Below are 18,723 nucleotides of genomic sequence, written 5' to 3' on the forward strand. Positions count from 1 at the left end.
AATGCATCTATGCTTAGAAATCTAGGCCTCTTAAAACTCTATCTCAACCGAGAGTTAAGTACGATGGTCAATATGCACTTAAATCAGACTACACGTCTAGGCGGTTGCTTGGGATTGAGGAAATTCACTCTAACCGTTCGATTACATTGATAATGGGAATTGTGTGGCCACAAATCTCGGTCCACTAACCCATGCTCCTATGTCAGTTGATGCGACACACATTTAATGGAGGTGTTTTATACTCGAGTACCTTTCTCTCTCCTATTTAATGCGGAATGATCAAAATTGATACAATACTGGGCTTATCAGATATACCTGCCATATCATTTTACCTGATTGGTCGATCAAAGAGAAGAAAAACCCATTCATCTTCAAGAAAAAGGGCCAGGTCAAATGCTCGATCTTCTTGGCCCATTAGAAAATCTCTATGATATTTATCCATATAAAACCTAAATCATCACCTTCCCTCCTACTTTTCCAAAACTTCCTTAGCACTCCAACTCTTGAAATCTCTCAGAAATCTCAAAAAAACCTCTCAGATTTTGAAACCCAGCTCTCTTATTCTCATATTTTTGAAGTCATGGCAAAGTCAACCAAGATACCATCCTCCGATTCTGAACAGGAAGCTCCTTCTACAATGGTGGTACTAAGCTTTCCAACATCCGACATCCACTTCATCGAATCCAGAGTACCATTCATCGTTGGTGGAAGCATGTGGGATGCTCATGGATTCCTGGAATATGTTATTGACCGCTCCTTCGGAGAAAGAGTGACCAATCTTCTCAAGGAAAGCGGTTTGTATAACTTTGTTACTCACTTGTACACATATTGGTTCCCAGTTGATGTTGCTCAGTTTTATCTGAATGCAAGTGTTTTTACCGATGGATCTGAAATTACCTCCGAGGTAAATCATACCGTCGTGGTTCTAACCGTCGACGACTTGAAAAAGGCCTTCTCTTTTCCAGACTGAGATGATACCTACCATCCCGATTTCTCTCGCTATTACTACGAGCAGAATGCTTTCTATGAAACAATCAAGAACAAGCAAGGACCAACAAGTGCAGAGATTACTTGGCCTCTAAAGAAGAAGTGGTTGCGAATGGACTACGAATTTACAGTTGACATTTTCAACAAGATCGTAGAACACAAAACCTCGGGAACAAACGATATCACGAAGGACAAAGTGAAGATGCTGCATGCTTTTCTTGGGGGATACAAAGTAGATTGGTCAAAAGTTGTTTTTAACCAACTTCGTCACTTTATCACGAATGGTCGTTCTTCGTCTAGCCGTTCTACACCAGGGGATATTACTAAGAAGATAGGTTTTGGCTTTTTAGTCAGTCACCTTCTCGCCATGAAGAAAGTCCCTCTACGAGCAGGAGTCTCGCCAGGACGAAAAGTATGTCACATGAAGTCAAAACCCACTGGCTATGACAAACAGAAGGCATTAGAGCTTGACTTGCCGTTGGACTCAGTGAAGAAAGTGAGGAAGCCCAAATGATCCAAAGGGAGTGATGGTGATGTGCCAAAGGCCAAACGACCACGAAAAGACAAAAGCTCTTCTGCACCCAAAGCGAAAGAATCATCCACGGAACAACCCGAAGCAACACCGAAAGATACTGCTACCGATCAGCCAGTCATTGAAATGAAAACCCCCACATCAACTCAACCGAAAGAGCTCACGAAAGAAGTTTCTCAAAAGACTCCACAAATGTCTTCAACCGAACTTTTCAAAGTTGCTGATTCCTCCGAAGAAGAAGAGGCTGCACAATCTACTATTGTGAAAGCAACAAAAAGCCACTTTCGGCCCATAATTGCCAAAGCAAACGAGATCATGGCGAAACTGGCTCCCGCTCCTGTGTCAATATTACCATCCGAACTGAAGAAGAAGCTTGCATCTTCTCAGGGGGAAGAAATGAAAAGAAAGGAATCAAAGAAGAAAAAGAAGAGATCAAGGAGCACAGAAAGTTCGAAAAAATCCTCCTTACCACAAGAACCCATCTAGGCAGAGCAACTCGACACGAGCTTGACACAAGAACCTGCCATAGTGGACAAGGAAGCTCAAGGATCTCGAATTCTGACCGATCACTTAAGTCTCCCACAAGAACCTGGATTGCCAGAAGAGACGAGAGAAGTGATCGATGATCAGATCACAACAGTTGTTGAACCAACCCTTGCAGATGGCTCCCATTCTGACACAAGAACCTGTCAGGGTAGAAGAGTATGAAATTGCACCACATCTTTCGAGTCACTTAAGCCTCCCACAAGAACCTGGTCAACCTGCTGAAACGAGAGAAATGACTCCTCAGATTGAATCCAATCCGAAAGAAGCTCAACCCGAGCCTGAAGTCTTGCATGAATCGGTCATACCCGAAAGCTCTCAAGCAATTGTGTCAGTACCTGAAGCTGTCCCAATTCCCCCGTCAAGAGATCAACTGCTTCGAGAATCTATTGAGACGGATTTCAAAAGGGTTATGCAATGGCAAAAATGGCGCACCTCTCCATTACGAACGTTTCTTGAAACATTTGAGGAAATGAAGGATGAAGAAGAGTTTTCCTTAGAGTGGATCGGTACACAAGACGTTTATGAAGCTTTGCATCTTGAAACTATCAAACGCATGTACTCCTACAAAGTGACCCATCGCACTCTCGGGAAAGAAAAGGCACCCATCTGCATTGAGCTCAACAAGCCGCCATTGGACCCAACCTTCGTCGAAGAGATGAAAGAATTTCGGTATGCTTTCCTTCTCTCCAAAGTCAAGACAGAGCTAGAACGAACTCATCAGAACGATCCCGCATGCAATATCAGTGGACTTAAAGATGACGAAGGAAAGGAAATTGAATATGACGACGAAAGAACATCTGAAAACGAGAGCAGAGAGGCGAACTCTAATTCAGACAAAGACAATGAAGACAATCCTGTAAATAAAGAAGATGATGAAGATGAAGATGACAAATCAAGTGATGAGCAAGACGATTCTCATGACGATGGCGGAGATGATGATGATGATGATGATGATGATGATGAAGGGAAGGATAATAATAATCTTGCTAATGATGGCAATTCAGATTATGATAGTGACTCTCCTATCATAGGCAATGCCGAAAATATACCTGAACGATCACCTGCCGCCAGCTCATCCCCATCTAAAGCAGGTCTAACCCGTGAACTACCTCTCGCCATGTTACCTCCCCTTGAAAACACAGCTCGTGATGACAACATGGATGCATCACCACGTGATGAAAATCGGGAAGCATCACCTCATGCGCATGACCAAGCACCTGGCATGGATTACCTTAGTCCTGAGAACATCATGCACCAGATGCTGAATACAGTCTTCAATGTTGAACTCATTCATAAGCAATATCTGTATCACGGAGAAAAGGATAGCCGAAATATAGCAAATCTATCGGCCAAAGTCGATCGCATGATGGAAACAATGTCTCTTCCACAACCCAACACATCAAATCCTGGTACTCAAGATATGCTTGCACACGAACTCAGACAACAACGAGTTATCCTTGACAAAATCTCTAAGGAACAACATGCTCTTAAATGTGCTCACTTCGGTCTCAAAGAACGAGTGGATGTTGCTTGTACAAAAATAGATCTCGGGCATGACAACATGTTTCGGATGGCTGAATATCAACTCACTATGTTTGAGTATATCAAGGATGTTCTTCTTGCAGTTCAAAGCCTGACCAGATTTTCTGACACCCCGTGTGATGATGCCAAAAAAGGGGAAAAGGACAGAAAGGATGATGACAAGGATGAAGACAGAAACATATCTCCCTCTAGAAGAAGCAACGAAGAAGGACCAACAAGACAAGAAGAGCGAAGAAGCTCACCAAGACACGAAGAAAGAAGAAACACGAGATCATCACCTTCAAGATCAAGATCTCGTCAACAACACTCTTCTAGACCCAGATAGCATTCCTTCAAGCCTCGCCAATCCTTCGGATCCACCTCCGAGTTCTCATTTTCCAGGAAAACGAGCAGAGAGCAAAAAAACCTTCGCCAAAGGTTGATGCGCAAGGATAATGTAACCATGGATGCTGTAGGAAATTTCCACACGTACCAACCATATGAAGAAGAAAGTGGAAAACGGTTTGAAGGGTACAACATACCCGTGTGGATGAAGAAGAAAGATAATTACTTCCGCCAAGTGCATCAAGCTCAAAGAAACGAAGAAATCAAGAAAGCAAACCGAGAACTTTGGAACAAACAAGAAGAAGCTAGACTTGCAAGAGAGAAAGAACTAGTTGAAAGAGAACGAATCAAAGAAGCAATAAAGGATGTCACGAAAGTCAAGAGAAATGCTGAGATTGGATTAAAATATAATGCTGCCTTCAAAATTCACAAGGAATCTGGAAAAAGCTACACCGAAGGAATGCACTCTTTTGAACTCATTACATGGTGGAATCTCGGCATAATTGAAGGAGAAAACATCCTCGAAGCATACAACAATTACGTGAGCAGCAACTTCAAAGGCGAATATGAAGACATTGTCAGAGAAAGCCCAATTCAAAAGTATAGAGAACATATCAACCGAGACATTGACATGAAGAGGATGCTCAAGAAACAAAAAGAGAGAGATGACAAGGAAAGAGAAGAAGCTCATATTCAGAAGGCGAAACTTTTAGACATGTAAAGGTTTCCTTTCCTCTACACCAGTGACAATTCTTTGTAAGTGTTTTTGATCTCTATAAAAGTCACTGGATCATAGGTTTGAAATACCATCTCCCTCCAACGGATGGATTTCTTCTCACCTATAAATACCCATCTTCTCCACATTAGAAGGTGCTGGTTTTTATAACAATTAAATCTATTCTCTCAAAAGCTCCTTATACAAGTTCACTCTCTCAAAGCTTTTGAAATCTAGTGATTCAAGGTGTGAAATTTGAAAAAGACTCATCTGAATTCATTCACACATCCTTGAAGAAATCTTGCATCTTTGTACACGCTGATCATCCATCCAGCCACCAGCCAGTCAAGATTTCAACGTGTTGGAGAAACTCAAAGATTATTCAACCCAACCCTCAACTCTGAAGAAGAAGTTGATAAAGGCGGAGTAAACTCGAGAAGTTGAAAAACCTTCAAGTAGCTGTCCGGCTTAGTGATCAAGGAAGCTATCTTGGTGTAATTTGTACTAGGAGTGATAGTGCAAACCTTTCACAAGTTGTGGAAGAAGAGTGGAGTAGGCACAGTTGGCCGAACCACTATAAAAAATTCTCTTGTCTCTGTCTCTTTACATTTTAGCATTTTACTTTCGTGCGTCACATCTCATTAGCCTTAACCGAAAGTTCCCATAAAATCAAACAGTGCAAAGAAACTTAAAATTTACATTACACATCCGCTGCGTAATAACCCCGAAAGGAGTTATTTTCGTGAAAAATGATTTGAGTCTATTCACCCCCCCCCCCCCTCTAGACTCTCCTTTTGACCCTACCGAGACCAACAATGTGTGTTTAAGATTCCAAATTATGGACTTAGACCTTTTGGTTTGTTGTCTAAGTTATTGAAATGTTTCTGTGACTTGACTATCTTTTGGCTATCTTAATGAGTGGGTGGAGTGACAGACGTGTCAACTCCAAGCTCTTAGCCGTTAGAGGTAGTGCTTATGTTAACTTATAAAGAAGTCATAGAATATAGTTAGCATTATGCTAACATTAAGAGATCTCTACTTAAGGCATGCTTCTAAGATTTTGGAGATCATACAGTGAATTTGGATGGTTTCTTCCTTCAGTTGTGCACATAATATATTTTGAGAAACATCCATTAAGGGACTAAGGATAAACGTAGGCTTTGTTCATTAAGAACCTAAGTTAGAGAATTTAAATGCATGTGATCATAGAAGATATTACTCACTTGATTAGTAGAGGACGTATTACTATGATTCATGTGTTTTGTTCTTTAATAAAGGTTGTGCCAGTACTTGCACCAAGTGGGAGAATGTAAGTAATTTCCCTAAATACAATATATTATACGGAGTAATATATTGTATTATTGGGTGGCTGTGGTGCAAGTAGGAGATTGAGTCAATTAGTGACTTAATCTGTTATGCAACTCAGGATATTCAGTTAAGTTTTAACTGAATATCTGCCTACGTTGATGTCATGTAGGCTTGTAAGCAAAACAGTTCTCCCACAGCTCCCGTGTTCAGAATACACGCACCATCAGGTATTCGGGAGAGAAGTGGTAGAAATAACACTTTCTATAGGTTTACCAACCCAGAGGCGATTTCCACAACTATGGCTAGGGATGTTCAAAGGTCCTAAAGCTTCCGCTGTAACGAGTCAGGTTACTCGTTTACTTCAGCTTATGTTAGCTTTATTATTATCTAACATGGTGCACACAGATGCATAGTATAATTTGCCCCAATCATGCGTGTTGATCCAAACCTCCATTGAAGATCAAGTCATTTGAACCCGGAGGCCTTCAACGAAGAACAAGCTATATATATAAGCCTTTTTTTGAAGATCAAACCACTTGAATTCCAGAGGCCCTTCAGTGGTGGAGTGTTCAAGGTGTCCAATTGAAAAATCAGATTACATCTACCCATACTGTATTGATACTTACTGTAAATTATTAAACTAGAATTTTAAATTTCAATATATATATTCAATTTTGTGTGTTCACAACGCCAATATGAACTTGAAACTTGCGAGGCAAAAACGACCTTTGGCGATTCCTTCGCAACGAGGATTAGGGGTTGCCAAAACTCCAAAATATTGTATATCATTATATATTCTACTCTGAACTTATATTTTTGTCAGCATCTGCTATATTCTGAGTTTTGTTTCTATGTTACTTTTCAACACGCAAACATCAAAAGCTAGTTATGCCTTCCTTGTAACGTTAGTTTAAGGAAGTCGCATAACAGAGCCTTAGCACGCATTGACTCAACTCATGCTGGGAATAAGAAAGCAAAGATTGACAAATGACAATGACAATCGTCCGTCCCATTATGCACTATAGTTCTACTACATGGACTCCCAAATTCTACTCCCTCATTTGTACTCTCTGAGGTGGCAAACCAGGATTGGTTATTTTCAACATGTGGGTCCATAGAAAAGTGTCTACATCAAGAACATGTGAGAGGGAGTACAAGTTGGAAGTATAAAATGAGAGTACACCAAGTATTTTCCTATGCACTAAAACTCAATACAGCTGTAAAACCAATGGTTTTGACCGGCTTGCCCGACCCACCATATGCCCGTAACCCGTTTATGTTTTGGACCGGACTGGCTGCTCTATTTAGATTTCAGATCAAGATCGGTCCGGTCTAAAAATGAAAACTAAAGTCCGATACGGTCTATAGCTTGTAAAATTATGGTTGAAAATATTGAGCAGTTAGATTAATATTGAGCTGTTAGTTTTTTACTCATGTTAGTTACCTAGTCTTCAATAGTTTCTTTCTTATTGTTGCTTCTTCATGTACAAATAGTGTCAATTGGCTTATGAATAAATCTCAACGCAAAACTACTTTTGTTAATCTGGTATCAGATTGCCATTCGTTCCTCATGGCCACAAATAACCCACCCGCTGCCACGTCCGGCAACACCACCGTCGTTGCCACTGTTACTGAGTCTCGTCCGGCCACCCCCTTGCATCAGGCACACCACCATATCTCTATAAAACTTTCCTCCGTGAACTATCTCTTCTGGAAAGCTCAGATTGTACCCTTCCTACGTGGCCAAAATCTTTATGGCTTCGTGGATGGTACCAACGTGTGCCCGCCGGCGATGATTGCTGCCTCCTCATCGACGGCATCCCCAACCGTCAATCATCTTCACGCGGTATGGGAACACAAAACCAGTCGATATTAAGCATGATTATTTCTTCCATGGCAGAGGACGTGTTATATCTCTCCATCGGCCATTCCAATTCTCGTTCGATATGGCTTGCGATCGAAGCTGCCCTGGGTTCCTCTTCGCGCGCTTGATCGCTTAGTCTGTTAACACAACTCCAAAATCTCCGTCAAGGGGATACGTCGCCGACGGAATACCTTGGACGCGTAAAGGTGCTCGTCGAACAACTAGCCCAGGCCGGACGACCCGTCGGCTTGGATGAACAGAATCTCCATGTATTCCGGGGGCTAAGGCCGGAATACAGGGGTCTGGTTTCTTCTCTAACCACCAAGAGCACGCCACTCACCATTCCAGAGGTGGCGGACCTGCTAGCAACGCACCACTATCTATTTCCAGAGGAGGACGTTCCAGCCTTGCCCGTACCTCAGCCGGCAGCCATGGTGGTGCAGAACTCTTTCCAGCAGCATCGTGGGCAAGGGCGCAATAGCCGTGGCCAACGCGGCAGAGGCCGCGGTCGTGGTGCGATCCGATGTCAAATCTGCGATGTTCCTGGTCATACTGCACTGACGTGCTATCAGCGCTACGTCGACGCCCCAGCTCACCGTGGAGATCCCTCGCCGTCTAGACCTCGGTCGGCGCCGCCCCAAGCACACATCGTGACCCATCAATACCAACAGGATGACTTTCATACAACATCGTTCTCTTCCGAATGGTATCCTGACACTGGAGCGAGTGCCCACGCTACACTGCATGTTGCCAACCTCAACAATGTGGAGCCTTATAACGGGGATGAGGCCCTATGCGTAGGAGATGGCACGGGTTTGTCAATACTTCATACTGGTAATCTCAATCTACAGTTTCGGTCTCGGTCACTGTCGCTAAATAATATTCTGCATGTACCCAAACTACGTGCCTCTCTAATATCTGTCCAAAAATTCACTCTAGAAAATAATGTTTATTTCAAGTTCCATCCTAACTATTTTCTTGTGAAAAACCGAATTACCAAACAGGTTCTGCTTAAAGGCCCTAGTCACGGAGGGATGTACTCACTCAATACGTCACCTCCAGTTGCGTTTGTTTCTTCTACAGCGTCACCGCGGATATGGCATAATCGCTTGGGGCACCCACACACCCGAGTTCTCCGTCAAGTTCTTTCCCAGTATCCAGTTAAAGGTTCTTTTAATTCAATTAATAACTTGTATACTGCGTGCCAAATGGGCAAGTCTGCACGCTTTCCCCTCCCTAGTGTTGAACAATCTAGTAACTTTGTACTTGATTTAATATTTACGAATATTTGGGGTCCGTCACCCGTGCCGTCAGTAGATGGTCATAGGTATTTTGATCTTTTTGTCGACGACTTCTCGCGTTATGTGTGGTATTATCCGATGAAGTTGAAAACAGACATTTACTCTATAATTCATATTTTCCGTAATACTGTGCAAAAATGTTTTGCAATATCCATTAAATGCATACAGTCCGACATGGGGGGTGAATACCGTAAGTGACACTCGGTTTTCACCTCCGCTGGTATTATGCACCCCACACCCATGAGCAGAATGGACGGGTGGAACGAAAACACCGCCACGTGGTCGAAACAGGACTGGCTTTACTTGCTCAAAGTCACGTCCCAAAACAATTTTGGTCATATGCTTTTGAGTCAGCAGTCCACTTAATTAATCGTCTACCCACTACTTTTTCAAATAATGTCAGTCCTTACTATTGTCTGTTTCGCAAAACACCAAATTATAATCTCTTACGTGTGTTTGGGTGCGAGTGTTTCTCGTGTCTGTGCCCGTACAATCGACACAAGATGGACTTTCGTTCCACTTCTTGTGTTTTTTTGGGCTATCCAGAGTCTTGTCTTGGTTACAGGTGCTTGGACCGGAGTACAAGACGTGTGTACATTGCCCGGCATGTGCACTTTAATGAGGATATGTTTCCATATCAGAATATGGATGCACAATATACAGGTGCAAATACAAGCAGCAGTCCGAGTCCCACTCCATGGGCGTCCGCACCAGTGCACCAGGCCAGGCCAAGCAGTGCACCCTGAGCTACGCATGTACATTTGCCGAGCCCAACACCGACACCGGATGCGTCTACGTCGTCCTATAATTCATCCACATCATCCACTACCACAACCAGGCGCCGACGAGTTGTACGACCCAACATCCACACTCATACCATGCAAATGCGGCAAAGAACCAACACACAGCGCCGAAACCCAACTGCTATGGTTGCCTCGGTTGACGACGACGAACCGACGTGTCACTCACAAGCCGTCAAATGCCCCCAATGGCGTAGTGCAATGGACACTGAGTTTAATGTTCTTTTACAAAAATAATACCTGGCGGTTGGTGCCCGCTCAGGATGACATGAACATTATAGGCTGTAAATGGGTGTTCCGTATAAAGCGTAAAGCAGATGGCACTATTGAGCGTTTTAAGGCTCGTTTAGTTGCCAAAGTTTTCAACCAAATCCCAGGGGAGGATTTTCTTGAGACACATAGCCCGGTAGTCAAACCGACTACAATACGGCTGCTACTAACGTTTGCTGTGTCAAAAGGCTAGGTAATGCGGCAACTCGACGTCCACAATGCCTTTCTAAATGGCCACATTGATGAAAACATCTATATGCGCCAGCCACCTGGCTACGTGAACTCCAACTTCCCAACTCATGTGTGCAAGTTACAACGCTCCTTGTACGGCCTAAAGCAGGCCCCCAGGGCGTGGTTCAAGAGGTTGCACGATTTTCTGGTACAAATTGGCTTTCGGCCGTCAAAAACTGACGTGTCATTGTTCATATTCAGTTCTGGGCTTGATCGGCTGTACATACTCGTCTATGTTGACGACATCTTACTACTTGGCAATAGCCTCGCTAGAGTCGAAACACTACTTGCCCAGTTAGCCACGGTTTTCAAAATACGAGATCTGGGTGTACCTCGGTATTTCCTTGGAGTTGAAGCCACTTATGAAAATGGCGCTGTTGTCCTATCACAACAACGCTACATGGTGGAGCTATTACGCAAAGCAGGTATGGAGATGTGCAAACTGCTGTCAACGCCTATGTCGCCTACGACACCCATTGCCTCTGACAAACCGCAACTTTTTCACGATCTAACGACGTACAGGAGTCTGAATGGTTCGCTGATGTATCTACTTATTACTCGTCCTGACCTGTCTTTTGCAGTCAGTCGGCTGTGTCAGTTTATGCACAGCCCAACGGTGGACCACTGGGCTGCTCTCAAACGTGTTCTCAGGTACGTCCAAGGCACCCGAGAGTTAGGTCTAAGGCTCACACCGACTACAACACCTGTCATACACGCTTTTTCAGACTCGGATTGGGCTGGCTGTTCGCTGGACATGAAGTCAACCGGGGGCTACGCGATCTTCCTCGGGCCTAATCTTGTGTCATGGGTCTCCAGGAAGCAACGAACGGTAGCCCGCTCCTCCACTGAAGCAGAATATAAGGCCCTAGCAGATGCTGCTGCCGAGGTAACATGGGTTCAGTCCTTGTTGCAGGAGTTGGGTCTCAAATCAGACGTTGTGCCTGTACTATGGTGCGACAACATAGGGGCTACATATTTATGTGCCAATCCCGTCTTCCACACGAGGACCAAACATGTGGAAGTGGATTATCACTTCGTCCGGGATATGGTTTCCTCCGGCCAGATGAAAGTCAATTTTGTGACGACTCAAGATCAGCTCGCGGATGTGTTCACTAAACCACTTTCGACAGCTAGGTTTACTGACTTACGTGACAAGCTTGGTGTGGTACAATGTCCCCCGTCAGCTTGAGGGGGAGTATTGAGCAGTTAGATTAATATTGAGCTGTTAGTTTTTTACTCATGTTAGTTACCTAGTCTTCAGCAGTTTCTTTCTTATTGTTGCTTCTTCATGTATAAATAGTGTCAATTGGCTTATGAATAAATCTCAACGCAAAACTACTTTTGTTAATAAAAAAAATCGCTAGACGCCGGTGTATTTTTTATTTTATAAAAAATTGTTTAAATTTTTAAAATTTTTTAAGACTTGATAATTATAAACTATTTAATACTTTAGTAGTTAATACTAAAATATTAAATAATAACTTAAAAATATTTAGAGTTTGAACAATTTAGGGTTATTTCCTCAAAACGATGTCATTTTGAGTGAAATAACTTATTTAAAAAAAGAATAGAACAATAACTAATCAGCCAACTAGGCGGCCTAGTCGGCGCCTAGTAGACCTAGGTGCGGTGCTTAAGCGATCTAGTCGGTCAACCGCCTAGACCATCGATTATGGTGATACACTAGGCGGTCAGCCAGCACCGAATTATCGGTGCCTAGATGAGATTTTTACAACACTGCGAAAAATATAAAAAAAAAAAAAAAAAATTATATATCGACTCATTTAAGTTATGTTTTCCTTTTAAATTAGCTTTACATGTTTACATATTTATTTTCATATATTTAACATAAGAATTATTACAAAAAAAAAAAATGAAATGAATAATCAATAACATAATAACATTAATAAAGATAAGTTTACATATTGCAACTACTAACTATTATGTAGTATAATTTTTCAATTCGAAACAAATAAAGTTTTACAACTTTAAAATATTTTAAGGTAGTAATTACTAATTGATATGCTAGTTAAATAGTAAATACGTAACAATTTAATAGACATAAAATCAATTTAACAGTTTCTAATATGATAATCTCATGTGCCCTTAGTCCTTTAGATTATATATGCATATTATATATTTTAAAAAATTTATTGGCAAACAGGCCAAACTGGCCAGTCCATCAACCTAAAATTAAAAACCCGATCCTCTTCGAAATATAAAATGAGCTAGCCTTAATCCACCCATGGTAACAAACAATCATTATTGTGTGGACCACGGTCCGCACAAGTTGTGTGGACCATATTTTGTTTACTGTAAAATAATGTATATTCAGTACAAAAATAATGTACATTCAGTACAAAAATAATGTACATTGTATTTAGGGATGTACATTATTTTTGTTCTGAGTGTACATTATATTGTATAATGTACATTCAGTACAAAAACAATGTACATTTAGTATATTAAAAATGTACTTTTTGTTATGGTCCACATAACATTGTGTGAACCATGGTCCATCCAATAATTTGCCGGTAACAAATGGACCAAATTGGACCAGCCAAAAGGGTCCGGGCATGGACTGGACTTCACGTCGGGCTTGAACACTTCAAGCTAGCCCACCATTTGACAACTCTAGTGTGAAATGAGGCTCGACTTTAATCCCCTTACTAGTAATTATCATGTGCGATGTACGAACTATTATTAATTTAATAAATTTACCAATTAAATTTTTGACATACTTTGAATTAGCAAAGAAATTGAATTAGAAATAACTACTTTAATTATAAAACTAGCGTATTTAAATAGAATTTGTAAATAAAATAACATACGATATTTGTCAAAAATCTCCACCAAAAACTTATTCATTTAAAAAAAGATTATTTATGCAAGAACTATATTTATTTTATATTTAATTTCTCCTCTTTATATATGTGGAGTCAAATTAATTATAATTGAGGTTTAAATGAATATATACACAAATTATATTAAGGGAAAATGACACTTTTTCCCCTTATGTTATATGCTTATAGCACTTTTTCCCCCTGAGTTATTCATGCATCCACATTTGCCCCCTCAATTATTATAAAAGTGGCAGTTTTCCCCCTTTATAATATTAAATGGACATTTCTATCCTTAAAATAAATATTTTATTTATTTATCTTCTTCAACAAATTATTGCTTATACGTAGGGATGACCACGGTTCGGTTCGAACTGAACCGAACACTATAGCAATCAAATAAAAAAATTTCGGTTATAATTCATAACATAACCCAATATTTGGGTTTCCGTTTATTAAAATCATCAACTGGAAAAAAATGGCTCCTGAACCGTGAACCGGAGATTCAAATCAGAACAACTACTAGCGATAGCTTAAAATTAGAATTATAATATTTGCAAATAGTGTATGTTTTTCTTTTTCGCATTTATATTGACTCTCACATATAAGTATATATAATCGCGATTTGGTTTCTATTTTGAATCGTCGATTCATGATTTCGGATCCAATTTGAACTGTTGGTTCAAACTTTATTTTAATTTTTTTTTTATTTATTTTTGAAGTATTCAAAAAATTCAACAATTAATGCATTTTATTTTTTCAAATCGTGGTTATAATTTGTTGGAGAAGAAAAATAAATGAAATATTTATTTTAAGGGTAAATATGTCCATTTAATATATCAGGGGGGGAAAACTGCCACTTAAATAATTTAGGGAGAAAAAGTGCTATAAGTATATAACATAGGGGGAGAAAGTGCCATTTTCCCTTATATTAAATATAAAACTTTACCAATAAATTTAAACACAATAAACTTTTTTCCATACTTCATTATGCTTTAATATATATATATATATATATATATATAGAGAGAGAGAGAGAGATATAGAGATATAGTTATAATAATAAAATATAATTTATAAAATATAAATACACATAATAACTTCAAAAAAATATGTATAAATACATCTACCCACACAATTAATGCATTCATACTTGCTAATCTTGTTTCTATCAAAATGCATTCACACTTTAGAGGGGAAATTTTGTGGCTAGGTTCTGCTTTATTATATATAACTAGTAATTCACCGCGCAATGCACGAAAAAAAATTATATTATTATAAATATAAATAAAAAATAGAAAAACTAAAATTTTTTAAATTATTTAATATATTAATATTTTTGAGCTTCCATTGGTCAAGTATTTATTATTTTTATAGAATACAAAATTACAATTAAATTAAAATTATAATTATAATTATAATTTTGTATGGTTAATATAATCTCTAATTATGTGCATATTCAAATAAACTTATAGAGATAATTTACATAATTACATTGATTTATTCTTAATTGTATTTCATCTATATTATAATTTTCACAATACAAATAATACTTAAGATAATCACATTTGGAAAGCAAATTTCAAATTTTGTATGTGTAAATTTAAACTCTAATTGAACACATTTTTTATATGATTATATAATATATAGCTATTTTATTTTTCAAAAGTATATTTTTTCATATGATTATATAATATATAGCTATTTTATTTTTTAAATATTGTGTTTTTTTTTTATAATAAAAGATGTTGTGGCATTAATTGTAACATTAATTATTTCCCAAACCATATAGCTTTATTATATAAAGGATAATATAAAGATAAAGATAAAGATAAAGGTAAAGATAAAGATTAGGAGAATTATTGAAAACATGAGCTATATGACTAAGTTTGTTTGGAATAATTTATATGACTAATGGCTGTGTGGAAATTGTTGGAAAAAATAGTTTAAAATGGCATAAAATGGCATGTTAAGTGGCTATTTTGTGGTACAATTATCAGTGGGGTCCACTTCCGTATTGAGTCAGGTAAAAGTGGATTCGGGTTCTTCGTAGTGAGACGAAGAGATTGATATATTGTACGCTCAAAACGGATAATGGGTGAATGAGATATTGATTCTCAAAGTAGACCCATTTGAGTTGGAAATGAAGAGAAAAAGTGAGCTTTGTCCCACATTGGTTTGGAAAGTGGATTTGGCCCCCTTATATACAAGAGCTCTTTTGAAGCTTGTAGAATTATATAGCATACAGACTCTCTCTCGCGCGTGCGCAGGGGGGTGTGCAAATCAAATTCCAACTAGAATCGAGAGCGAAAGACTTGATTTAATCCCAAACTCGTCTCGTGTGTGGCCTTGCAAGCTAAGTTAAACCAAACGGGCGGGCGGCATTTACATGCATTTTCGGGCATTTTTCCAACATGCAGTTTCGGCCTTGCGGGCCGAGACTTGATAAGGACCCATGGCCGAAACTTCCAGTTTCGGCCTGCGCGAACTTGTCCTGTCTGTGACCGTTGGGTGTTCAATTTCGGTCAGGCGGGCGGCATTTTCGGGCATTTTTCCAACATGCAGTTTCGGCCTTAAGGACATGGCCGAAACTTCCAGTTTCAGCCTACGCGAACCTGTCCTGTCTGTGACCGTTGGACCCATGGCCGAAACTTTCAGTTTCGGCCTGCACGAACCTGTCCTGTCTGTGACCGTTGGGTGTTCAATTCTACTGTCAAAGAATTAATTCCAATTTTTAATTTTCAAATTGAAACCCATGTTAAAGGTTGCTGTTACAGGAAGGTAGAGGGGTGCCCTTAAGTGCCTAATTAAAAGCTATTAAATCCTTCATCCTTATATAAGGAGGAGTTGGGCAGTAGAGGTTTACACACAAAAAAAAAAAAAAACTGAACAAGAAAGTTCATCTTTTAGCCTCAAAAGCTCTCTGCTTCTACTCTTTCTTTAGCCATATTGTGTTCATAGCCTTGTCTTGTTTGCCGGATTCCTTGTTTGAGTGCTCAAACATTGAATCACAAGCAAGTTTTATCTTGGGAAGCGGCCACGAAGCTCCTAACACTTTTGGGAGGTGGTAAATAAGGTTTTAAGGAAAGAGTGATCACTTGACTCTTGCAAAAACCCAACACCAAACACTAGCCAAATTCTCCATTTTTTCTTCCCTCTTTTTTTTTTTTTCCAGAAAATAATAATCTTATTTTTATTCGATTATTATTTGTTTTTCACCAATGCTTCAACAGAAATCAACCGTCGAATTCCATCGCTTTACTGAGTGCCGGGAAAATAACCATATTGACTGCTCCACCACTCAGGTAATTCTTTTGAAATCTTCTTATTAGTTTTGGAATCATTTTGAAAGTTGAACAGCTAAAGAGGTTTACTGCTTTCTATATATATTATTATATTATATTCTTCTTTTTGGTGAATATACTATATTATATTCAACGTAGGACCAAACAGCATTTCTAGTGCTCCTTTTGTTGTAAAAATGGTGGAATAATGTCGAAGCAAGCTGAAAATCTGTATGTAAAAGTTGAAAAGAAAGCCAACGAAAAGAAGTGTTTCCGAAACACTACCTTACACTTTTGAGGGGTAACACATAATATTGTAATGCCTAGGCAGATAAACCAATAACGTGTGCAAGATTAGAGGGTGGACAAGGAGAGGAAATACGTGTGAAAATAGGGCAAAAAAGCCTAGTGGGCAATAGTCCATTCCCTTTCCTTTACTCTCCATAAGGCTCTGTGGAACTTAGAAAGATTGTTTATTATAAAGAGGGTAAAAGCTAGTTGTGAAACCAATGTGGGACAATAAACATGCCAAAGAGTCTTATTTTTGAATGGTTTCCCAACACCTTTTATCCCACAAAGAATGGAAAAAGAATATATAGCCAGCGAATTTGGCTATGTCACAAAAGGAAAAGTGGTATATGGAAGGCTCTGAAAGTTTACTAAAAATTGTATAACATCACCAAATTAAAGTTACCTGGCAAATGCTATATAACTATGGACTTTGAGACAATCACGGTCTCTTTAATCTAGCCAAGAAATTTGTTGATACAAAGTTGGATATATCTCTCACCGGATTGCAGGACATATTAGATTATGAAATTTTGTGATTTTAAAAAGTATAAAGTAAATAAAATCTCAAAACACAAATATATTTTGCACCTTTTCTTTACATAGTTAAAAACTAATTGAAAGAAAATGCTAGGATTATATTAATGTATAGTAGATGAATTTGCTTCAGTTGATGCAGAAGAATACATGTAGGGCTTTGGAGGAAATGGCAAAGAGTTCACACTGTTTTCCAACATTTCCAATGCCTTACTTATTGATGGCCTGATTGAAGGATCAACATGGATGCACCACAAACCAACCATGATCATCTTTCTTGCATATTCTTTATCCTCTTCATTTGTAATTCCTTTCAATCCCAACTCTTTATCAAGTTCAATCCGACTGTAGATCCAGTGCGGAAAATAGATTTCGCTACTTCGATCTACATCCTTCTCAACATTCTTTCTGCCACTGACCATCTCTAATACCATCATCCCAAAGCTATACACGTCAGCCTTATGAGAGACCACTCCAAAGTGTCTGCATGCAACTTCTGGAGCAACATATCCAATTGTTCCCCGAGCACCGGTTATCGACACAAAGCTCTCTTTTGTTGTGTGCAGTTTTGCAAGACCGAAGTCTGAGATTTTTGGACAAAAATCTTCGTCCAGAAGAATATTATGTGGCTTTATATCAAAGTGTAGGATTTGTGTTCTACAGCCACGGTGTAGGTATTCTAGTCCCCTAGCAATGCCAATTGCTATTTTATACAAGGTTGACCATCCTAATTGACGGTCTATCTTGACTCTCCCATCATAAATGAACTTTTCAAGTGATCCGTTAGGCATGAATTCATAGAGCAACGCTCTTTTGTCACCCTCGAAACAGAATCCTAACAGTGATACAATATTAACATGAGAAGTTCTGCTAATGCTTGCTACTTCATTGATAAACTCTTCCCCACCACCTTTTGCTTCCTTTAGTAACTTGACTGCAACAAAAGCTCCACTAGCTAATTTTCCCTTGTAGACAAAACTATAGCCTCCTTCACCCAACTTATTTCTGAATGAATTTGTCATTCTTTTGATCTCTAAATAACTATACCTTTTCGGATATAATGAACTATTACTTTTTAAGAAGGCTTCTATGTTTCGTTCATCTTGAGATTTCAGAAATTCCATGGATATTTGGCTAAAGAAATACCTTCCAATACAGAGAAGCATAACCACTAGCATTGCAACCCCAATAGCGGAAGCAGCTGCAATTATTGGTAAAAATGTGAATCATTTAATTGCTCCTTTTAATTAAAACATGTAATAATTTCAGTAGTAATTACTTGCCCCTAGTTACATATAATTACATGCACCTTAATGATAATACTAGTATTTTGTAGACATTATGTGTGAAATTT

The 18,723-nt window shown here is 39.2% G+C and overlaps 1 protein-coding gene across 1 annotated transcript in view; it reads right to left on the bottom strand.

Moving 5' to 3' along the window:
* Positions 1-17,449: 17,449 nt before the first annotated feature.
* The window catches only part of LOC109167959 (LEAF RUST 10 DISEASE-RESISTANCE LOCUS RECEPTOR-LIKE PROTEIN KINASE-like 2.1), a 5,001-nt gene continuing 3,727 nt past the window's right edge, over positions 17,450-18,723 (bottom strand). Inside the window, exon 3 of the mRNA XM_019317040.1 lies at positions 17,450-18,570. Coding sequence (XP_019172585.1) covers positions 17,474-18,570 — 1,097 coding nt within the window. The 3' untranslated portion in view covers positions 17,450-17,473. The remainder of the gene's footprint in view (positions 18,571-18,723) is intronic.

Source organism: Ipomoea nil, unplaced genomic scaffold (assembly GCF_001879475.1).
Source record: "Ipomoea nil cultivar Tokyo-kokei standard unplaced genomic scaffold, Asagao_1.1 scaffold3170, whole genome shotgun sequence".
Taxonomy (NCBI): domain Eukaryota; kingdom Viridiplantae; phylum Streptophyta; class Magnoliopsida; order Solanales; family Convolvulaceae; genus Ipomoea; species Ipomoea nil.